The sequence below is a fragment of the Panthera leo genome, chromosome C1 (assembly GCF_018350215.1).
Source record: "Panthera leo isolate Ple1 chromosome C1, P.leo_Ple1_pat1.1, whole genome shotgun sequence".
NCBI lineage: Eukaryota > Metazoa > Chordata > Mammalia > Carnivora > Felidae > Panthera > Panthera leo.
In genome coordinates, this window is record NC_056686.1 from 130,894,871 (window position 1) to 130,913,674 (window position 18,804).

The 18,804-nt window shown below is 32.2% G+C and overlaps 1 protein-coding gene across 1 annotated transcript in view; it reads right to left on the bottom strand.

Annotated features, from left to right (window-relative positions):
• LRP1B (LDL receptor related protein 1B) overlaps window positions 1-18,804 on the bottom strand; it is a 1,882,572-nt gene that overhangs the window by 240,180 nt on the left and 1,623,588 nt on the right. The window contains exons 57-59 of the mRNA XM_042948663.1: window positions 15,549-15,634; window positions 9,407-9,529; window positions 6,988-7,169 (exon numbers count right to left, since the gene is read on the bottom strand). Of these exons, the coding sequence (XP_042804597.1) occupies window positions 6,988-7,169; window positions 9,407-9,529; window positions 15,549-15,634 (391 nt within the window). The remainder of the gene's footprint in view (window positions 1-6,987; window positions 7,170-9,406; window positions 9,530-15,548; window positions 15,635-18,804) is intronic.

Sequence of the window (18,804 nt, forward strand, 5' to 3'; positions counted from 1 at the left end):
AATTAAAAAACATACCAAAAGTAAAAAAAAAAAAAAAAAAAAAAAGAAAAAAAAAAGTTTGCTCCATCAAATGTTATCAACAAAGTATTGCAAACTACTGAATGTGAATAATAATGTTTTTGAAGTCATTAAGTAAATTACGAATTCCAAAAGGTCAGACATCCATATAATAGCAATTTACAATTTTTATTTGTAATCTGAATTTTTTTTTTTTTCTTTTTGGCTAGTCTTATCACCACCTTGAACCAAGATGCCAAGAATAGGAAGAGCACATTTCATGGAGTCTAACATCTGTTACATCAGTCCCAGAAAACTCTCTAACAGCTCTCATCCTAAAATCCTGTCCTTGCCATTCAAACTCTCCTTTTTTAGGCACAAACACACTTCTTCCAGTTCTCCCAACCATTAAAAAATGTGTCAGTTCTAGGGCATCTGGGTGGCGCAGATGGTTAAGCACCTGATTCTTGATTTCGGCTCAGGTCATGATCTCACGATTAGTGAGTTCAAGCCCCGCGTTGGGCTCTGTGCTGACACTGTGGAGCCTGCTTGAGATTCTCTTTCCCTCTCTCTCTGCCTCTCCTTTGCTTGCACTCTCTCTCTCTCTCTCAAAATAAATAAACATTAAAAATATATATTTAAAAATGTGTCCGTTCAGCTCAAGTTGGATTATTTACAGTCCCACATTTTCACTTCTCTGTTTCCATGAGATCACTGACCCTTCTCCTTCCCCTTCAATTATATAGATCTTCTCATTCAGACATAATTTGCTTTGCCCTTCTATTATCCACAAATTCTTCCCTGATCAATGTTACTTCACATTTTTCAAGATGGTTACAAGATTGTTAAATGCTTTTTTAAACAAAGTAAGCATCATCTTTTTTATCGTGAGGGCCTTTAATATGCTTTAATCTGACATAGTGATTCTCTCGGAACTATAGTGTCCCTTTCTTTATCACATAGTCTTGGGTGATAGCATTTATTTTCCTAGTAAATAGAAAACAGGAAACAAACTTTGGGAAACTGTGTTTTAGCTTTTCTGTCCTACAGAATTACTTTTTTTTTTTATTGCATGTATAATTGAGCAATGTATATATTGTAAACATAGGAACCCCCAAAGCAGTAATGATGTAGATTCTCAGGTCTCCTAATCAGATCAGAGAATCTACCTCAATAATCAGCGGGTGTAACAAGTGTAATAAACCCAAGAGCATTTTTTTTTTTTTTTCCTGAGAGAGAGAGAGAGCATGAGGGAGAGGGAGAATCCCAAGCAGGCTCCACGCTCTGCACAAAGCCCTATGAGGGGCTCAATTACACAACCCTGGGATCATGACCTGAGCCAAGATCAAGAGTCAAAGGCTCAAATGACTGAGCCACCCAGGCACCCCAGCCCAGAACCATTTTTAAGTAGATTGAGAACATATTTTGAAACAATAATTTGTTGAGGCAATATTATGTACCAGATACTTCTTAGAATTAGAACACCGAGATAAACAGATATGATTTTTGTGTTTAAAAATCTCTCAGTGAATACAATGGTGGTAGATGTAAAACAAATGAAAACAATATTATGATAAAACTATTTTACTATGGAGGCACAAAAGAGGGAATAATAATTTTACTTAGATGGAAGAAAGCATGAAAGAAATCTCGTGCTCACTGATAGTTCTTTGAAACATAAATCTTATTTTCATAGCCAGCTTAAGATAAGAATAATCTTTATCTTTTTCAGATTTTAGAACAAAGTATAACTAAATTGACGATTTTAATGCTGTAACAGGTCTTAAAGATAATGTAGCCTAATACCTTCATTTTACTGATAAACTGAGACCATATAAGATTATGTGTGTTGTCATAGTCTACTATGATACAGTTGAAACAAGGGCTCAGGTCTCTAGATTTATAAACTAACTTTTTCTCTAAGCAGAACTATGCAGAGTCTTAAGGAAATGAATTCTAGAAACAGATTAATTGGGTTCAAATTTCAGGTCCACATATTACCAGCTATGTGAGTCAGGACACTTTAATTAGCCTACGTGAGCCTGTATTTACTCACATGTTGAAAAGAAAAATAATAATATTAGTTCCCTAATAATTATAGGGAAAAATTTAGAAAACTGATAAGCATGGAGTGTTTAGCAAACATTATTATTATTCATCTGTACTAGATATGTAATATATATCATATAAATGTGTACACTTTCTGTATATTGGTTTTATTTAATAGGTTATTAATAGGTTATTGTGTTTGGTTAATAGGTTAACTGTTGCATCCAGATTGTGTGTATAGTATTACATGATTTTTCTGGATTTTGTGTTATTACATGATTTTTTTATTTAAGTACTTATCAACCAAAAGAGTATATTCTATTGCATGGAAGAAAAGTATAGTTTAACTGTATTCAGGTATAAATGCGTCTTCACAGACACAGGATTTCTCTCTTATGGGTAGCTACCTTCCGATGGCTAAATTTCATTTCCTTTTCCATACTTAAGCCCTATTACTATACTTTTTTTTTCAAGTTTTTCAATAAGTCTGTACTAGTGTACTGGTATTTTCAACACCTGAAATTCAACTTCTTAAAAACTAGCTGAGTACAAAATTTTTTTAAATAATTAAAGCTGAAAAATGAAAACTTCAGTGAAAGTGTCAAAAGAGGAGTTCTAAATCTCACCCATATAGTAGGTAATGTTTACCTAAGATCACATCTGAAAAACCTCAGCCCCAAATAATATCTACTCTGTAAGTTATAACAAAGTGTGAACTACACAACAGTGCCAGCTGTAACCATAACAACAGACTTCTGTGGTTCCTGAGGATGTCTTTTATAGTTTAATGAAATATACTACATTTCTTTAAAACAAATTAAAGTAGAAGTCTGCTCAGTTTTTACTGTTTTCCCCCCAAAATTTAGGGAATATACTCAGAGACAATTCTTCCAACTGCAATTGTTTCTTATTTGAATTATAATTTTTTTATATTCATTTCCTGTATATTTTGACTAAATATAGGAATATAGGTTTAAAAATTGGTAGGGAAAGGATGGTTTAATGTGGCTGTTTATTTTAATAAAATATTTGTTTCCCCACAGAAATCAGAAACTGAGTTTTCATTCCTGATATACCTTTCCTTCCCTTACAACAAAAGTTCCCTTATGACTCTTGTCCTTGAAACATGCAGGTTATTTACATACTGATGTATTGGTTTGGGTAATGATGCAGGTAAAATGTCCCTGTAGCTATAACCCTATTTGCTGTGTACATCCAGTTGCCCATTTATTATTTCCTTTTGCGGTGAATTTAACAACTTCTGTATTAGGCACAAAAAATGATCAAGCCATGGCCCTTTTGCTAAAAGAACTCATTTTCTAGATAGAGAGATAAATATTTATACCAATAATAGTCATATATACACCTGAAATTAATCTAATATTTTATGTCAATTATACCTCAAAAAATAAATTAAAAAAATTTTAAAGTCATATAATGGAATGTGTTCAATATGTGGGGTCTTCTTAGCCAGAACTGGGGAAAGTTTCACATAGGAACAGATATTTTCTGCTCTTGTTGGAAAAACAGAAAGTTATTCCAACTAGAGGAAAATAAGAAGGGCATTCTACGAAGAAAGAATGACATAAGGCAAGATACAGAAGCATAAAATGCGTCCTTGGCAAATTTATTTTCACTATCATTACCTACATTGGCAATAATCTCTTCCAATCACAAGTTCTTTAAAGTCCTCTTTGCTTTCCCAGAGAGCTTACTTATTCTTTTGGCCTGAAATACCTCCTGCTCTGAAGGGCACTGCATCACTGGCTAATTCTTACTCCACTAGTTTTATCCAGGAAGGTTCTCTGATTCCAGTTGAGATAAAAACATTTTCTATTTCCCCCACCCCCCCCATTTTTATAAACTTAAAAAAAACTGCATTGTATTATAATTATTTATTTACCTACCCACTGAACCATGAAACACCTGGAGATAGCACTGTGCCTTTTATTTTTATACTCCTACCTAGAGCACTGCCAGATGTACACTAAATGTTAAAGAAATGTGAGTTGAATAAATGAATGGGTACATTAATTTTCTGTTAACTAGTCATATCACACATTCACTTTATTGTCTATCATAATGGTCTTTTGCTATGTGATTACCTGAAATAACTTGTTAATCATCCAAAAAGATATAATAATGCTCAGTATGGCTTTAATATTATATTTTCTATTCTACTTTAAAATGTGTATGTGTGTGTGTATTTTTTTCTGCATAAACAACTCTTATAAATATTGATGTAAATAATATTAATTGCCCCAAACTTATGATAAATTAAAACAGTAATTCTCAAACTAAACCAGACAACAGAATGATTAAGATAATTGGATCTCAGCTGAATTTCAATATAACAATCAGGAAGATGATTGATCTGTCTACTTGTATCTTCTTTACCATTCTTACTTAGTAACTACCATATCCAAATTGATATTGTGACCATTGGGATACTATTATTTAAAAAATATAATATTTTTAATATAATAAATATTTTAAATGTTATTTTAAATATTATTTTAAATATTTCAAATATTTAAAATATAAAAATATTTTAAATATTATTTTAAATATTAAAAATATTTTAAATAATAAATATTTATTTATTATTGAGAGAGACAGAGAGAGAGAGAGAGAGAGAGAGAGAGCGAGCAGGAATGGGGGAGGGGCAAAAAGAGAGGAAGACACAGAATCCAAAGCAGGCTCCAGGCTTTGAGGTGTCAGCACAGAGCCTGACGCAGGGCTTGAATTCACAGACCTCACGATCATGAGTTACTTCATTACATTAGTCCAGTGATCTTTACTCTCCTTTAAACAAATCCTTGCCTTATTCCTCACTAAATATCAGGACAGAAATCACATTTCTCCAGGAAACAGCGGCCAGTAGTATTGGCAAATTCAAAACATGCATAAATTGCAATGTTATTCTGATGTGGAAAGGTACAAGGGGATTTTTATTACATAATATTACAATATAAGTTGATATATTTTGAAGCAGAATTACACAATAATTTAGACAGTTATGGAAACTTCACCCTGAAGCTAGTCTCATAAAAACTAAAATCCAAGTTGTCCTATTGTCTCACTCTGGGGAATGAGAAAAACAGAATGAACAAAAAGGTGTCATTAAATTTTATGTGTTAAAATAGGTAGCTTTAATTGTTTCATAAGAAGATACCATTTTTATCTGTTTCTTTTTGTTATAATGTGGCATATCCATATCATAATAAAATATTATCCAAAATTGAAATCAATGGAGTCTTTCATAACATTTACAATAATTTAGTACTTCACCGTTTTGACTGACACTTTTGATGGATGGGTTTATGTTAACGACAACTTAAGGCTGCCTTTGGTTTACAGGGTAATAATACCTGTAACTGGGAGAAATAAAACTTAAAGCTAGACTCAGCTATGTTCACTAGGCTAGGACATTTTTGTTTTATAACAAGTAAATTCCCCAAACCTTTATGACCTACAGGTAATGTTTGTTTAATATGAAGCATCCTAAAGAGTATGAAAGGAAAAACTAAGTCAGCCATACTGATTTTGAAGAAAAAGGCAATGTTTTGAACATGCTAAAATAAATATCTTCTGATAAAATATTGAAGGAATTAAAGTATTCACATTCTTATGAATGAATGATGATAATAGTCAAACTTATTACATCTGGTCATTATTTCCTGAAACATATTAAAAACAGACTCTCTTGTGATTCTGTTTCGATTAAAATGGAATTGACATTCTTTTGAATTTTCTGTTGCTATGGAAAAGAAAATACTTTAAGAGTTAAAAAGTGGTACATAATTATACAGCAAAAAGTTAAAAGTTGCACATTACCTTGGAAACAGGAGAGTATCTACAGTACAAGGCTTCTCCTATTAGGTACTGCTTCTACCCAAAGTGTTTAAACTTAAGATATAAAATATACTTTGATATGATCACATTGCCAAATATGAATATAAAGGACCAAAAAACATAGATACAACCTATTAGCAAGAAGCAATGTCTAATTGTTGAATATGTTATGATACAAGCAGTGATTTCATGAAAGTATTAAGTAAAATTAATTTATATAGCAGAAAATTTAGAGCACTACAGTTATAACACTTGTTACTGTGAATGTGTCCTATTTTTAAAAATAAAATTTTCTCTACATTTGCTATTTTAACAGGCATGTTGAGTAGGTTGAACTTCTACAGAGATCATTTTGGAGTATATAATCACTCTAAATTATAGTGCAAAAAAAGAAAAAAAAGGAAAGGCATGCCTTCTCTAACTACCAAAAAAACATAATTAAAAGTGAATGATAATGGTCATAATCCATAAAACTTTAGCAGGCATACACCTAACTTTGACACCTAAGCTCTGACACCTTAATGTGTGTTCATCCCTCACCTGGAATCTCCAGCTTGCTGGCTTTAATCCTTACAATGACTTGCTCTCCTTTCTCACAATGAAATGCAACTGACACACAGCTCCAGTATGAATCGTTCTCAATATTTCCACTATACTATCCTTTTTGAGTGCACAGGTAATGCACCTGGTTACTTATTATCCATGGATACTACTTATGTGTCTTGCCCTAAAGTGGTACAGGAATTACATCATCCATATTTGGACTACCACAGTCGTTGCCTTTGCTCCAACACTTAAAGGCAATAAATTTGAGAAATCTGTATGTTTTAATTTCTGATATATTTAGATTACTTAGAAAAATAGTTGTTTAAAACTTTTAAAAATACCTGCTGTTAAATCTCATCATTTCAAATGTTTTTCTTTCTCACTGTGAGAGTCACATTTCTATTTTTGACTTCTCAATAAGAATGTCCACACATTACATTTTATATTGGTTTTCATGTTAAAACCTACAGAATGAGATTTACCACACTGAATGTAACCCACAGTTTCAATCTTTAATTTAAGATTCTCAATGTTACAAACCCAGCTCGAGGATCTAAAGACAGGTCCCTGGGGAACTTCAGCTTTTTGCTAACGAGTATAGTAGGGTACAAGCCATTGAGCTTGGATACTTCAATGATCCTTTTTTCTGTGTCAGACCAATAGAGGTTTTTTCCAATCCAATCGACAGCAAGTGCGTTGGGAACAGCTGTGTTATGCACTACCTAACAAAATAAGAATTTAAAAGGTTAACAATGTAAATACCTACAATAAGCACCGAGTAATTGCTTCTTTATTTTTACAGAGATTATAGAATTCTATTTAAACATTAGAAACGGAATTTAGATAAGCATAAGACATAGAACAAATTTACCCTAATAAAATTACTTGTTTGTGATGTGAGAAATTACCTAATATGTAATCAGTCCCTGAAAATTACATATGGATTTAAGAAGTAAACACCAAAATAAAAAACTGTTGGACAGTTGCAGAGTTGCACATTTTTGTTATACTTGTCTTCTAAAAATTAGGGGCAAAACTATCACATACAGATACATACACACAGAATTATTGATGTTATTAACCTTTAACAGATTTTGGGGAGATACCAATAGCATTCTCCAGTCTCCCAACTGGTTATGCTCTATTTAAATTATCTACAACAAGACAGAAAATGTACATTTGAGAACATACACTATTTTAACCTAACCAAAGGAAGTAAAATTCATACAACTGCTGTGCTTGATTCTAACCCATTACAATATCAACTATAATAAGAACATAAGCTTTGTATGTACAAATATGATCCATATAAAATAACTCAAGATTCTTGGTCTATATGATTACTATTTCTGAGTCCTCAGTTTTTTCAGGATTCTGTGAAATGAGAAACTGAAAGTTGGGGCTGTACAGAAGCCAATGGTCATATAATTAGAGGAAATAAAACAATAATGAAAGTTTATACTTATCCTTTCACTAATGTTATCAATAGTGAAGATATCTAAATCTATATCTAGATCTTTTATGTCTTGCCCTAAAGTGGTACAGGAATTATATCATCCATATTTGGACTACCACAGTCGTTGCCTTTGCTCCAACACTTAAAGGCAATAAATTTGAGAAATCTGTATGTTTTTAATTTCTGATATAGATATAGATATAGATATATACACATATACATATGACAACATGGTCATTTTCAGCAACCAATGGTATCGATCTACTGTATTGAATTGCAAGACATCTTTTCTTCTTTCTCCCATATTCCAATTTTACAAATTTGGCATGGCTGAAAATTTACATTGTTATCCGTGAATTAGTGAATTAGAAAATCACTAATAAGAAAATCAGTGAATTAGTAATCCCAATAGGAAAAAAAGATTCATTTGTTACCCTATATTATGACATTATTTAAAGTAGTAATAGGTTAGTGGTGGCAAGATATTAGTTAATCCTTTAAAATATTAAAGTATATTCAAAACATATAAAGGTAATTAAAATTTTAAATGTCTTATAAAAATATGATCAAGCTTGGGTAATGTTAGTTTTATAGTTTTTATATACATTTTCAAAGAATTAAAAAAGAAAAATCCATTTCCTTATCTATGCCACATACTGATATTTATAAACTATCAGTTTATATATAAATACATAAATAAAGTTTATACATAAATACAGTCATTACAAATCACCTGAGCCCAACCTAATGGTTGCTCTGGCACTGCATATACACATTTTAAGATTTTATTAATATTTTTGAAGTTGATTGCTCCCAATAAAATTTCTGTATGATATTATAGATGGTTACAAAAAAGTTAAGGCAATTGATGGGTTCTATAATACTTGAATTGAAGTGTCTTTATAATATATTTTACTGCATATATACAGTGCAAATAATTTTATTTTAAAACTCAACATAACACAGAAAAGGAGCCAAGTAGCTCATATCTAGAATGTGATATGTATTTAATTATGATACTGTCTAATCAGAACATTCATGATTTTTATAAAAATGAATTCAATTATTTCCAATATAGGAGGTTAATTTTAATAGCGCTGTAATTTCAATCTACAGTCTAGTAATTAATTTTTTTCAATCATAAATTCTCAGACTCAACTTTCCCCTTTTATATAAGTCAATACAATTGAAACTCAGGCACTAATCATTCAAGCCAAAAGCATCCCTCACAATTTCTAGGGCTGTGAATAAGGTTCCGAATGTTATTTAGTCAGTTTTATTTTTATCTTATTGCAAGTAACAGTGTTATAATGAAACATACGGATTAAAAAGCCTCATATTTCATATTTAAAGTATGTATTAACTTGCACTGTACAAATGTGAAATTCAAACCAACCTAATGCATTTTATGATTTGTATCATTACCATCAAATAACATTTTCTATTCAAGTCAGCTATACCAATAAAATATTCAATAATCCCATCATTGTAACATCTAGTTACCTTAATATCACTTCCATTTAAACACATTCTATTTATGCGGCTGCCATTGGGTCGGCTAGAATCAATCCAATAGATGAATTCTTCTCTGTAATCAAAGTCTATAGCAATAACATTGTTTAATCCCTAAAAATAAAAAAGGATATGTTTGAACAATAGTTAGAAATTATTTTTAAATGTCTTAGGAGTTTGTAAGAATCACTATCTCCCTTTGAACCTAGACAGTTATAGTTATGACAATGAATAGCATTTGTGACCAATTCTTTTTAAAAGCATCTTATCTTTACATTTCTCTATACCACACATTTAAGATGTTGTAAAATTTATTTGAAAATATTTTCCAAGTAGGTTTCAAAATTTTTGGAATGCTTATAAAGATTAGCCCCTGTTGTGGGTTAAAAAAAAAAAAAAATATATATATATATATATATATATATATATATATATATAGTAAAATGAAAGACTCTCACTTTAGGTTAATGTTAAATAAATCTGAATTTAATGTCATTATTGTATGTTCTGTAGAGTAACCAGAAAAGAGCATACACCTAAATTTGCAACAGAAGATCACAGAAGATTTAAGATGAGCTTCAGATAGTCATCTGATGAAAGTCAGAAAAGAAGGTTTAGAAACCAATTTGTCCAAAATATTTTTTGTCAACAACATAAATTAGCTGCCTTGTTGTTGTTGTTGTTGTTGTTGTGGTTGTGGTTGTTGGGTTTTTTTCTTCTTGAGACCCTCTAGCCAACATAGTGCCATATTAGAATTTACAAGTTATAACCTTAGGTGAGTATTTGACCAAAGAGGAACTGAGTAGCCAACATGTTTTTATCCTACATGGATATATGAGGATATGCCTGCCTTCAGACTCTTGGTTATGCATTTTTTTAACAAGTAACAAAACTTAACATGAATTCAACTGATGGATTTCTGGATGCCCCAGTTTTTTGGTTTGATAGTTGTGCCTTTTGACTGATTTAACAATTGTACATCAGGATCCGGGAATCTTCTTAGGTGCTGAATAATTCAAATAATTGCTGAGGGGCTAATTTAATTCTGACCTTTTGTTAAGGCTCATATATTACTACCCTAATGGACTAACAAAACTTGGATAAGGATTTCCATTGTGTTAACTCATTTTAAGGCTTGGATAGTCTATTAATTTATAAATATTATATATTAAAAATATATGATGGAGGGGAAGTGGTGGGGGATGGGCTAAATAAGTGATGGATATTAAGGAGGGCACCTGTGTTGAGCACTGTGTATTATACACAAGTGATAAATCACTAAATTCTACCAAATTTTGATTTCTGCCAAAATCAAAATTATGCTATATGTTAACTAGCTAGAATTTAATAAAAAATTGAAAAAAATTGACACTATAGACACTTGGCAAAGCCCTAAGAGATCATTGCCATATCTTTATATCTGTTGTAAAATTATATGTATATATTTATCCTAAAATTGTGATTAAGTCTCAAATTGTTTTGGGGGTCATTTATGAGTAGCTGTAGTCCTATAGGTTAAGGAATAGCACCCTGAGGGAGATGCGCTGTTTGGTTTGGGGAGGAGGGAAAGGAAAGATGATAATTACCACATCTGAATTCAGCTTCCAGATCCATTTCCCAAATTTAGAATTAGATAATGACACTGCATTAGATTTATATAGTCTTTCTTAAGACTCAGGCCCAGGCTACATTATTATTGTTCATAATTTTCTTTCTTTCCAATGATCTACAAGACTAACGATGGCCTAGTTATAGAAGCAATTCAGAAAAGGTTCTGGCAAATGCTGATTTTTTTTTTTCTTCTCACAGCAGGGCCAAAGTCTAGTGGTCATGGCATTAAAATCACAGGTTCACATCTTATGCTTAGCTATGTATTTGGCTTAACATGAGCAATCTCTTTCCTTTGCCCGAGATTATAAAGTTAATCTGAAATGGGCTAACTCCTTGGAAATTGGATTCCTTTGGCCATAAATAAGAGACAAAAGTAAACACGATTCTGTAAATTTCTCACTAAGCCCAGATGAATGAACACAAGTATACTTCTTCCTGACATTACTAATAAAAAATAACTGCTTAAAAAATTCAGTCACAGATTCAAAAGATTTGTTAAATATTAATTCACAAGCTAAAACTTGGAGGATTCCCCTTAATTAAATGCACTTCAGCATGCATATCTAGGAAGTTGTCCATGCAAAATCAAAGTTTTAAAATATAAATTGAGCATTGGGTCGCCTGGGTGGCTCAGTTGGTTGAGTGTCCAACTTTGGCTCAGGTCATGATCTCACAGTTTGTGAATTCCAGCCCCACGTCGGGCTCTATGCTGACAGCTCAGAGCCTGGATCTTGCTTCGGGTACTGCGTCTCCCGCTCTCTCTGCTCCTCCCCTACTCGCACTCTGTATGTCTCTCTCTCTCAAAAATAAGTGAACATTAAAATAAAAATTAAAAAATAAAATAAAATATAAATTGAGTATAGCCCAAGTTTTGTAGAAAGTTTAATAAATGCACTTCAATAGAGTTTGTAATATCCTTTCTGTTCAAGTGTTTTTAACACCAGAGGAATATGGTAAGTGGGTTAGGGTTCTGTGATGGCCTGCAATTCAGATGGATGAATTGGAGTTTTACAGAGAAAAGGTAGACAGAATCTTGTCACTAACTTTAGGAAACATTTACCCAGTCATGGCAGAATTATCCTATTCCTTTTTTTACAATAATCAATTTATATAATGAAAATTCAATTCCAAATTTAGCAATTCAACTATAATTAAATGAAAGCTATAAATGCAGAGGAACTGAAGCTCTGAATTCTGACATATCTATCTAAGCTGGTCATTTTTCTACAGCTTTACCCTTTAATCCCCACAGAAAACTTTGCAATTCTCTCTTCTCAGAATCATATGCAAGGAACATTACAAAAGTCAAGGGCATGGGCAAACTAATGTCTAAACACTAAAGCCATTTCAGTGGTTTCAGAGCTGAAAATTGGTTTCATCAAAATCCTATTTGCTTCTTTCATTTCTATAGCTGAAGATCTGCACCCTTTGGTTCAAGATGATTAATTTAGGAAATTGTGTTTTGTTTCTCTACACAATTTTACTGGAATAAAAGCCACTGCAGAGATTGAAGTGGATAGCATTGGAAAGCTACTTGAGAAATGCACTTAAATTAATAAAATTAATATTTGATTAATGCATTTAATTTCTAACATCCATGTTATTAAAGTATAAGTACATTTTCTTTATGTATGTGGTGTATGGATTTAAATTATAGCCGGCCTACCTAAAACTACATTTTAGAATACATAGGGTAAAAAAAAAAAATCTACGACCTGTTAAAATTTTTCACTGTAAAGCTTCATGAGATTGTATGGACTACAACAAAGAGAATCAAATTCAAGATATTAGGGTAAATCGTTCTTCCTAATAACCTACACACACACACATACACACACACACACACACACACACACACACACACACACAATCCTCTCACATTTAAGACAAGGATGTTTTCTCACTTATTTTGACTGAGAGAAAATATGGAGATATAATTACTTCCGTTTTCTACTTCATTCTGCACATGTAGACAGAAATCTCTGAGGAAAAAAAATGTTTCTACTGCCTAGAACTCCTTGAAAATTTCTATAATGCTGTAATGAAATGCAGTTAAAAATATCTTTCCTGACAGAAATGATATATTCCAAACAGACTGCAGGCAAAACTGGATGTAAGGCTTGTCTCTAGTTTTTTGGGTATCTATTTCCTTACTCAGTGGTCACATTAATAAATGCTTTCAAAAGACAGATGTTCAGAGTCCTTATGAGCATCCTCATCTTTCTCACTCCCTTTTCATTTTCATAAACACTACACTAAGAAAACTATCTGGAAGTCATCCCCACTTAGGTACTAGTGATGGCAATGGTCAAAAAAGATACCACGAGGAAAAAAATTGCTATCTGAAAGTGTGCATTAAAGTGGTTTGGGTATATGAAATACTTAAATGATGCATACAGGAAAAAATCATTTTGCTCCATTAAGAACAATCTCTGATAACATATTAGCTATGAAAACAACAAAAGGGATACCAGTAGAAATGTCCTGAGTCACAGGATTGGAAAATAAAGCAAGGGGATGTCACTGAAGCTCTGTAATAGTCTTCCGTGAAGTCAATAAATATTGTTGCTATTTTAGTTATTAGTTCAACTGAGCTTATAAACAGACTGTCCTAAAGAGAGAACTTTTTCCCTTTATGATAGCAGAGTCTAAAAGGAAGAAATGGTAAACAAATACACAAAAACAACCTAGTAAAAAGAAAATAAGCCTGTTCCTTTTGCAGGGGCCATACAAGGACTGGCACATCTAACTTGGAAGGTATAGAGAGGCTTAGAGGGGGTATGGAGACCAACTCCAAAAGAAAAAGATAATTTTCAACATTTGCTAATTTTGTTATAAGCTTAAAATTAGACTGCGTGGAAGAAAAGAATTAAGTTAAATAATATAGAAAAACATTTGGGCAGCAAACACTTTTCCATTTTAGCATAGTTATAAATACTAAAACTTTTTCTCTGGAATTATTTCTCTTATATTATTCATCTCTTAAAGAGATAGTTGTCTAATTCTTATATTTTAAATAGATTTCTGTTTAGTCTCTATAAACAACATGGAAATATTTTTATATTTCCCAATCTCTGTAGGGTTCACCATTAGAGAGAGGCAGTGTGATACAGTGAATGTCGGTGGCACACTCCAATCTCAAGAACAAAAATCTAAACCTCACAGACATTCATGAATGAGGAGACATGTTGTAAGCACACAGGAAGTCTGAGGACTCCTGTGAATTGGAGAGCATGGCCTCTATATCAAAGTGTCAACTGCCATACAATTTGGATTGTGGACATTCAAGGATGTGAGCTCAGCATTGCTATGTCTTTCTATTTATTTTCATGAGTAGCCAGAAATCTGGATTTTCACGTGAAATTTTCATTTTCAATCTGTGGCTTAGAGGAAAACTGGAAAATCTAACCGTCAGGAAAAGTCAATATCACAGTTTCTAATGAATATTTGTACTTAAAATGAGACTCATAAGAAAAATGATTGAAACTGACAAGAGCAATAGAGGAACCCATCAATAGGTGGCAAAAATAGTTCAGGTATTCTTTATGTTGCTAAAAATCACCACATGAATGGCCTTCTTTGTCTATGCATAATGCTGGCTTAACCACACTACAAGAACAAGAAATATCCTTATTTTTGGCACACTTGTTGTAGACAGTGCTTTCACATATTTATGTCACTACTGTACAGTCTGGGGCAAAAAGACATTTGCAGCAGAACAGATACAAACTGAATCTTGCCAAAGAAGCTATTTCTCCTGACAACCAAAAATATGCTATAACTAACTGCATGTGATTTCTCTAGTCCATGTAGTAATCACTGTAGTTTTAATGATTTGATTTTATGCTATTTCCACTGCAGACTGGGAGAAATAAAAAGTTGAGGTGAGCAATTCAGTTTTCTATCCTATCATAAAATGGAAACCATAACTTTCATCTTAAATAACATATATAAATAAACCCTGACAATAGGACTCAAACATCAAAACAGATCAACTCAGATTCTCTTGAAGTGGACAGGTTGAGGATAAAGGCGGCAGAACTAAAAATATGTGCCTTAGAACCTTTGAATCATGGCTCGATTACAATTATACTTTCACCCCCTTATTAATTCTAAATTTGAAAGGCTAGAGATCGTCAGTCCTGTTTTATTTCTTAGTTCTATGAATTAAAACTTAAAATTCTGGAAAAGGTATTAATTTTTAAAATTCCAAGGGGGAAATACAAAATACTTTAAAAGATAATTTTATGCTTTCTCTAATCTAGCGATTCTTGCGACAGTTTTTCCCTTCCATTAATTCTATCTTATATTTTTTACATTCTTAGATATGGTGTGATGTAACGTGTTTGGAACACCCCTTTGACAATTCAAGCAAAATAAAATTTAGCGTAATCTCCTATACAAACATACATGTATCCATGAGCAAGTGCTTCATAAATTCTAATTGTGAGATATTTCTACAGTTCTAATGCATATCTGGAGTACCCATATTAAATATGAAATCATCATGAGAATATCATACCTGTTTTAAGAGTGTGTAGTTGGAGCCATCAGTGTTAATTTTCCTTATTTCATGATGATCAGCAAGAATTAGAAAAGGTTCTTCATCTAAACACCAAGACAAAAAAAAAAAAAAACAGAATTAGAATTTTATATGTATGGCTTTCAACTTCACTTAGTTTCAACTTTAAATTTCTATAAATTTAAATATAGTGTTCTATAGTAGATTAATGGTTAAAAAATTCACACTGAATATCTCAATATCTCAGTTTACAGTAAAATGAAAAAATAGCAGATACGCAGGTAGTATAGAAAATCTAGATAATTCTAAATGCATCCCTCTCTTTCCCTCAGTTTTTGTGAACAGCAGGTTATCTAATTTATTTGCAACTGGCGGAAAATATCTGGTGTCATAATCTGATTTTTTAAAATGAATTTTGGGAAAGAATAAGCTACACATATCTTAGAATACTACAGTACAGCTAAACATTCATATAATCAGAAAATTCTTTCTTGATAATCAAATAACCAGCTTATACTGTCAGAATGACTTTGGTGAAAATCAAGAGTGTCATTGCCTACGCATATTTCTTTTATCTGCCTGGAGACTTCTCTTACATAACTTCTGAATTCCAGGTTCTATAATTTTTGTTAATCAATTTCACCTTTCCTCATAATCCTGCTTTTTAATTCTTTTAATGATCTTTATTTCCTTCTTTTAGTTGTTCCAATATATTTTAGTATTTCATTTGTTCTCGAATCTAAGAAAAATAATAATAGGAATCTGACCATGCTCCAAATATAAACCTTTAAAGTGGTTTTATTTTAGAATATTTTTGAAAACAAAATGGATTTTTAAAAATATTCAGAAAGTTTCATATACAACATGTTTATTTGAATACATATCTGAATAATTTAAATTCAAATTGACCACATTCTTGATTGTTACAATCTTAGAGCAATTCAATTAAAGTTTTGTTCAAACTCTTTATAAATAGCTTTGTTTCTAAGATGCAGTCATATGCTTAGTTGCCTGGTAAGCAAATTTAATTTCAGTAGAAACTACAAAAGAAAAAAAAAGAAAGAAAAAAGAAGAAAAAAACAATGAAGAAGACAGTAGTCACTTTATGTAATTTAATATGGATTTTATTGGAAATCATTTACTGTTATAGAGCTATTGTCATGTTTGTTTACTTTATATTAAAAACTACTACTTTCCTCTTCTTATAATTTAGTTTCATAGTAAGTATATAATTAATAAGGTAGTGTATTATTTTTTATCATACTTTATGTCAGGGATTAGAAATGTGTATCACAGGGGTGCCTGGGTGGCTATGTCGGTTGGGTGGCTGACTACAGCTCAGGTCATGATCTCACGGTCTGTGAGTTCGAGCCCCGCATTGGGCTCTGTGGTGACAGGTCAGAGCCTGGAGCCTGATTCCGATTCTGTGTCTCCCTCTCTCTCTGCCCCTTCCAGGCTTGCTCTCTCTCTCTCTCAAAAATAATAAACATTAAAAAAAATTAAAAAAAAAAAGAAATGTGTATCACACATACCAGACATCTCCTTCTATGAGCAAGGACATCATCCCCAATCAATCATTCAGTCTTTGTGTTGATGCTAAATTGAGACTCAGAACCCTACTCAAGAGAGTCAGTCTGAGGTTGAAGGGACCTTGTCATCCCTTGTCAACTATATGTATAAATATAAAATTAGTCAGTCATGGTCTACCTTTTTTTAAAATGTTCATTTATTTGGGAAAGAGTACAAGCAAGGGAGGGGCAGAAAAGAGAGGGGAGATAGAGAATCCCAAGCAGGCTCCATGCTGTCATCATGGAACCTCACACCAGGCTCGATCTCATGAACTGTGAGATCATATCCTGAGCTGAGATCAAGAGTCCAACGCTTAACCAACCTAACCACCCAGGTACCTCAGTCATGGTCTACCTTTTTTTTTTTTTTTTTCAACTTTTTTTTTTTTTTTTTTTTAATTTTTGGGACAGAGAGAGACAGAGCATGAACAGGGGAGGGGCAGAGAGAGAGGGAGACACAGAATCGGAAACAGGCTCCAGGCTCCGAGCCATCAGCCCAGAGCCTGACGCGGGGCTCGAACTCACAGACCGCGAGATCGTGACCTGGCTGAAGTCGGACGCTTAACCGACTGCGCCACCCAGGCGCCCCAGTCATGGTCTACCCTAATACTTAGGTAGTTCTGTTCTTTACTACTTAAATGTAATAACTGAAATTATAAAATTCCTCAAAGAAAACATCAACAAAAGTCTCCTTTAAGGTCATGGTAATGATTTTTTTAGATATTACAGAAAAAACACAAGCAATAAAGGCAAAAATAAGCAGAACTATATCAAAGTAAAAGGTTTCTTTCTGTGCGGCAAAAGAAACAATCAACACAATTAAAAGGCAACATATGGAATGGGAGAAAATATTTGTAATTTATATATCTGATAACAGGTTACATTGAAAATATATAAAGAAATCACATACAAATCAGTAACAAAAACCAAAAATAAATTGATTTAAAAATGGGCAGAGGAACTGAATAGACATTTTTCCAAAGAAGACATACAAATGACCAACAAGTACATCAAAAAATGTTCAACATCAACAATAATCAGGGAAACGCAAATTAAAATCAGTGAGATATCACCTTACATCTGTTAGAATATCTATCATCAAAAACACCAGAGATAACAAGTGTTGACAAGGATTTGAGAAAAGGAAAACTTTGTTCATTGTCAGTAGGAATGTATATACACTATGAAAACCAGTATGGAGGTTCCTTAAAAGATTAAAAATAGAACCAACATATGAACCAGCAATCTTGCTTCTGGGTATTTATCCAAAGGAAATAAAAACATGATGAGAAAGATAGATATCTTCACTCCCATGTTTATGACAGCTTTATTCACAACAGCCAAGATATGAAAATAACCTAAATGTCCATCAATGGATGAATAAAGAAGATGTGACGTACATACACATATATATAAGTATATGTATATGTATCTGTGTTTACATGCATGTGTCAATTTATATGTATGTATTTACACATATGTATATTTTATAGTATATAATATATATGCATATTATATGTTTTATATATTATGTACATATATAATATATTATACATTATACACACATATACACACACAATGGAATATTATTCAGCCATGAGAAATAATGAAATTCTGCCATTTACAACAACATGGATGGTCCTTGAGAACATTATACTAAGTGAAGTAAGTCAGAGAAGGATGAATAC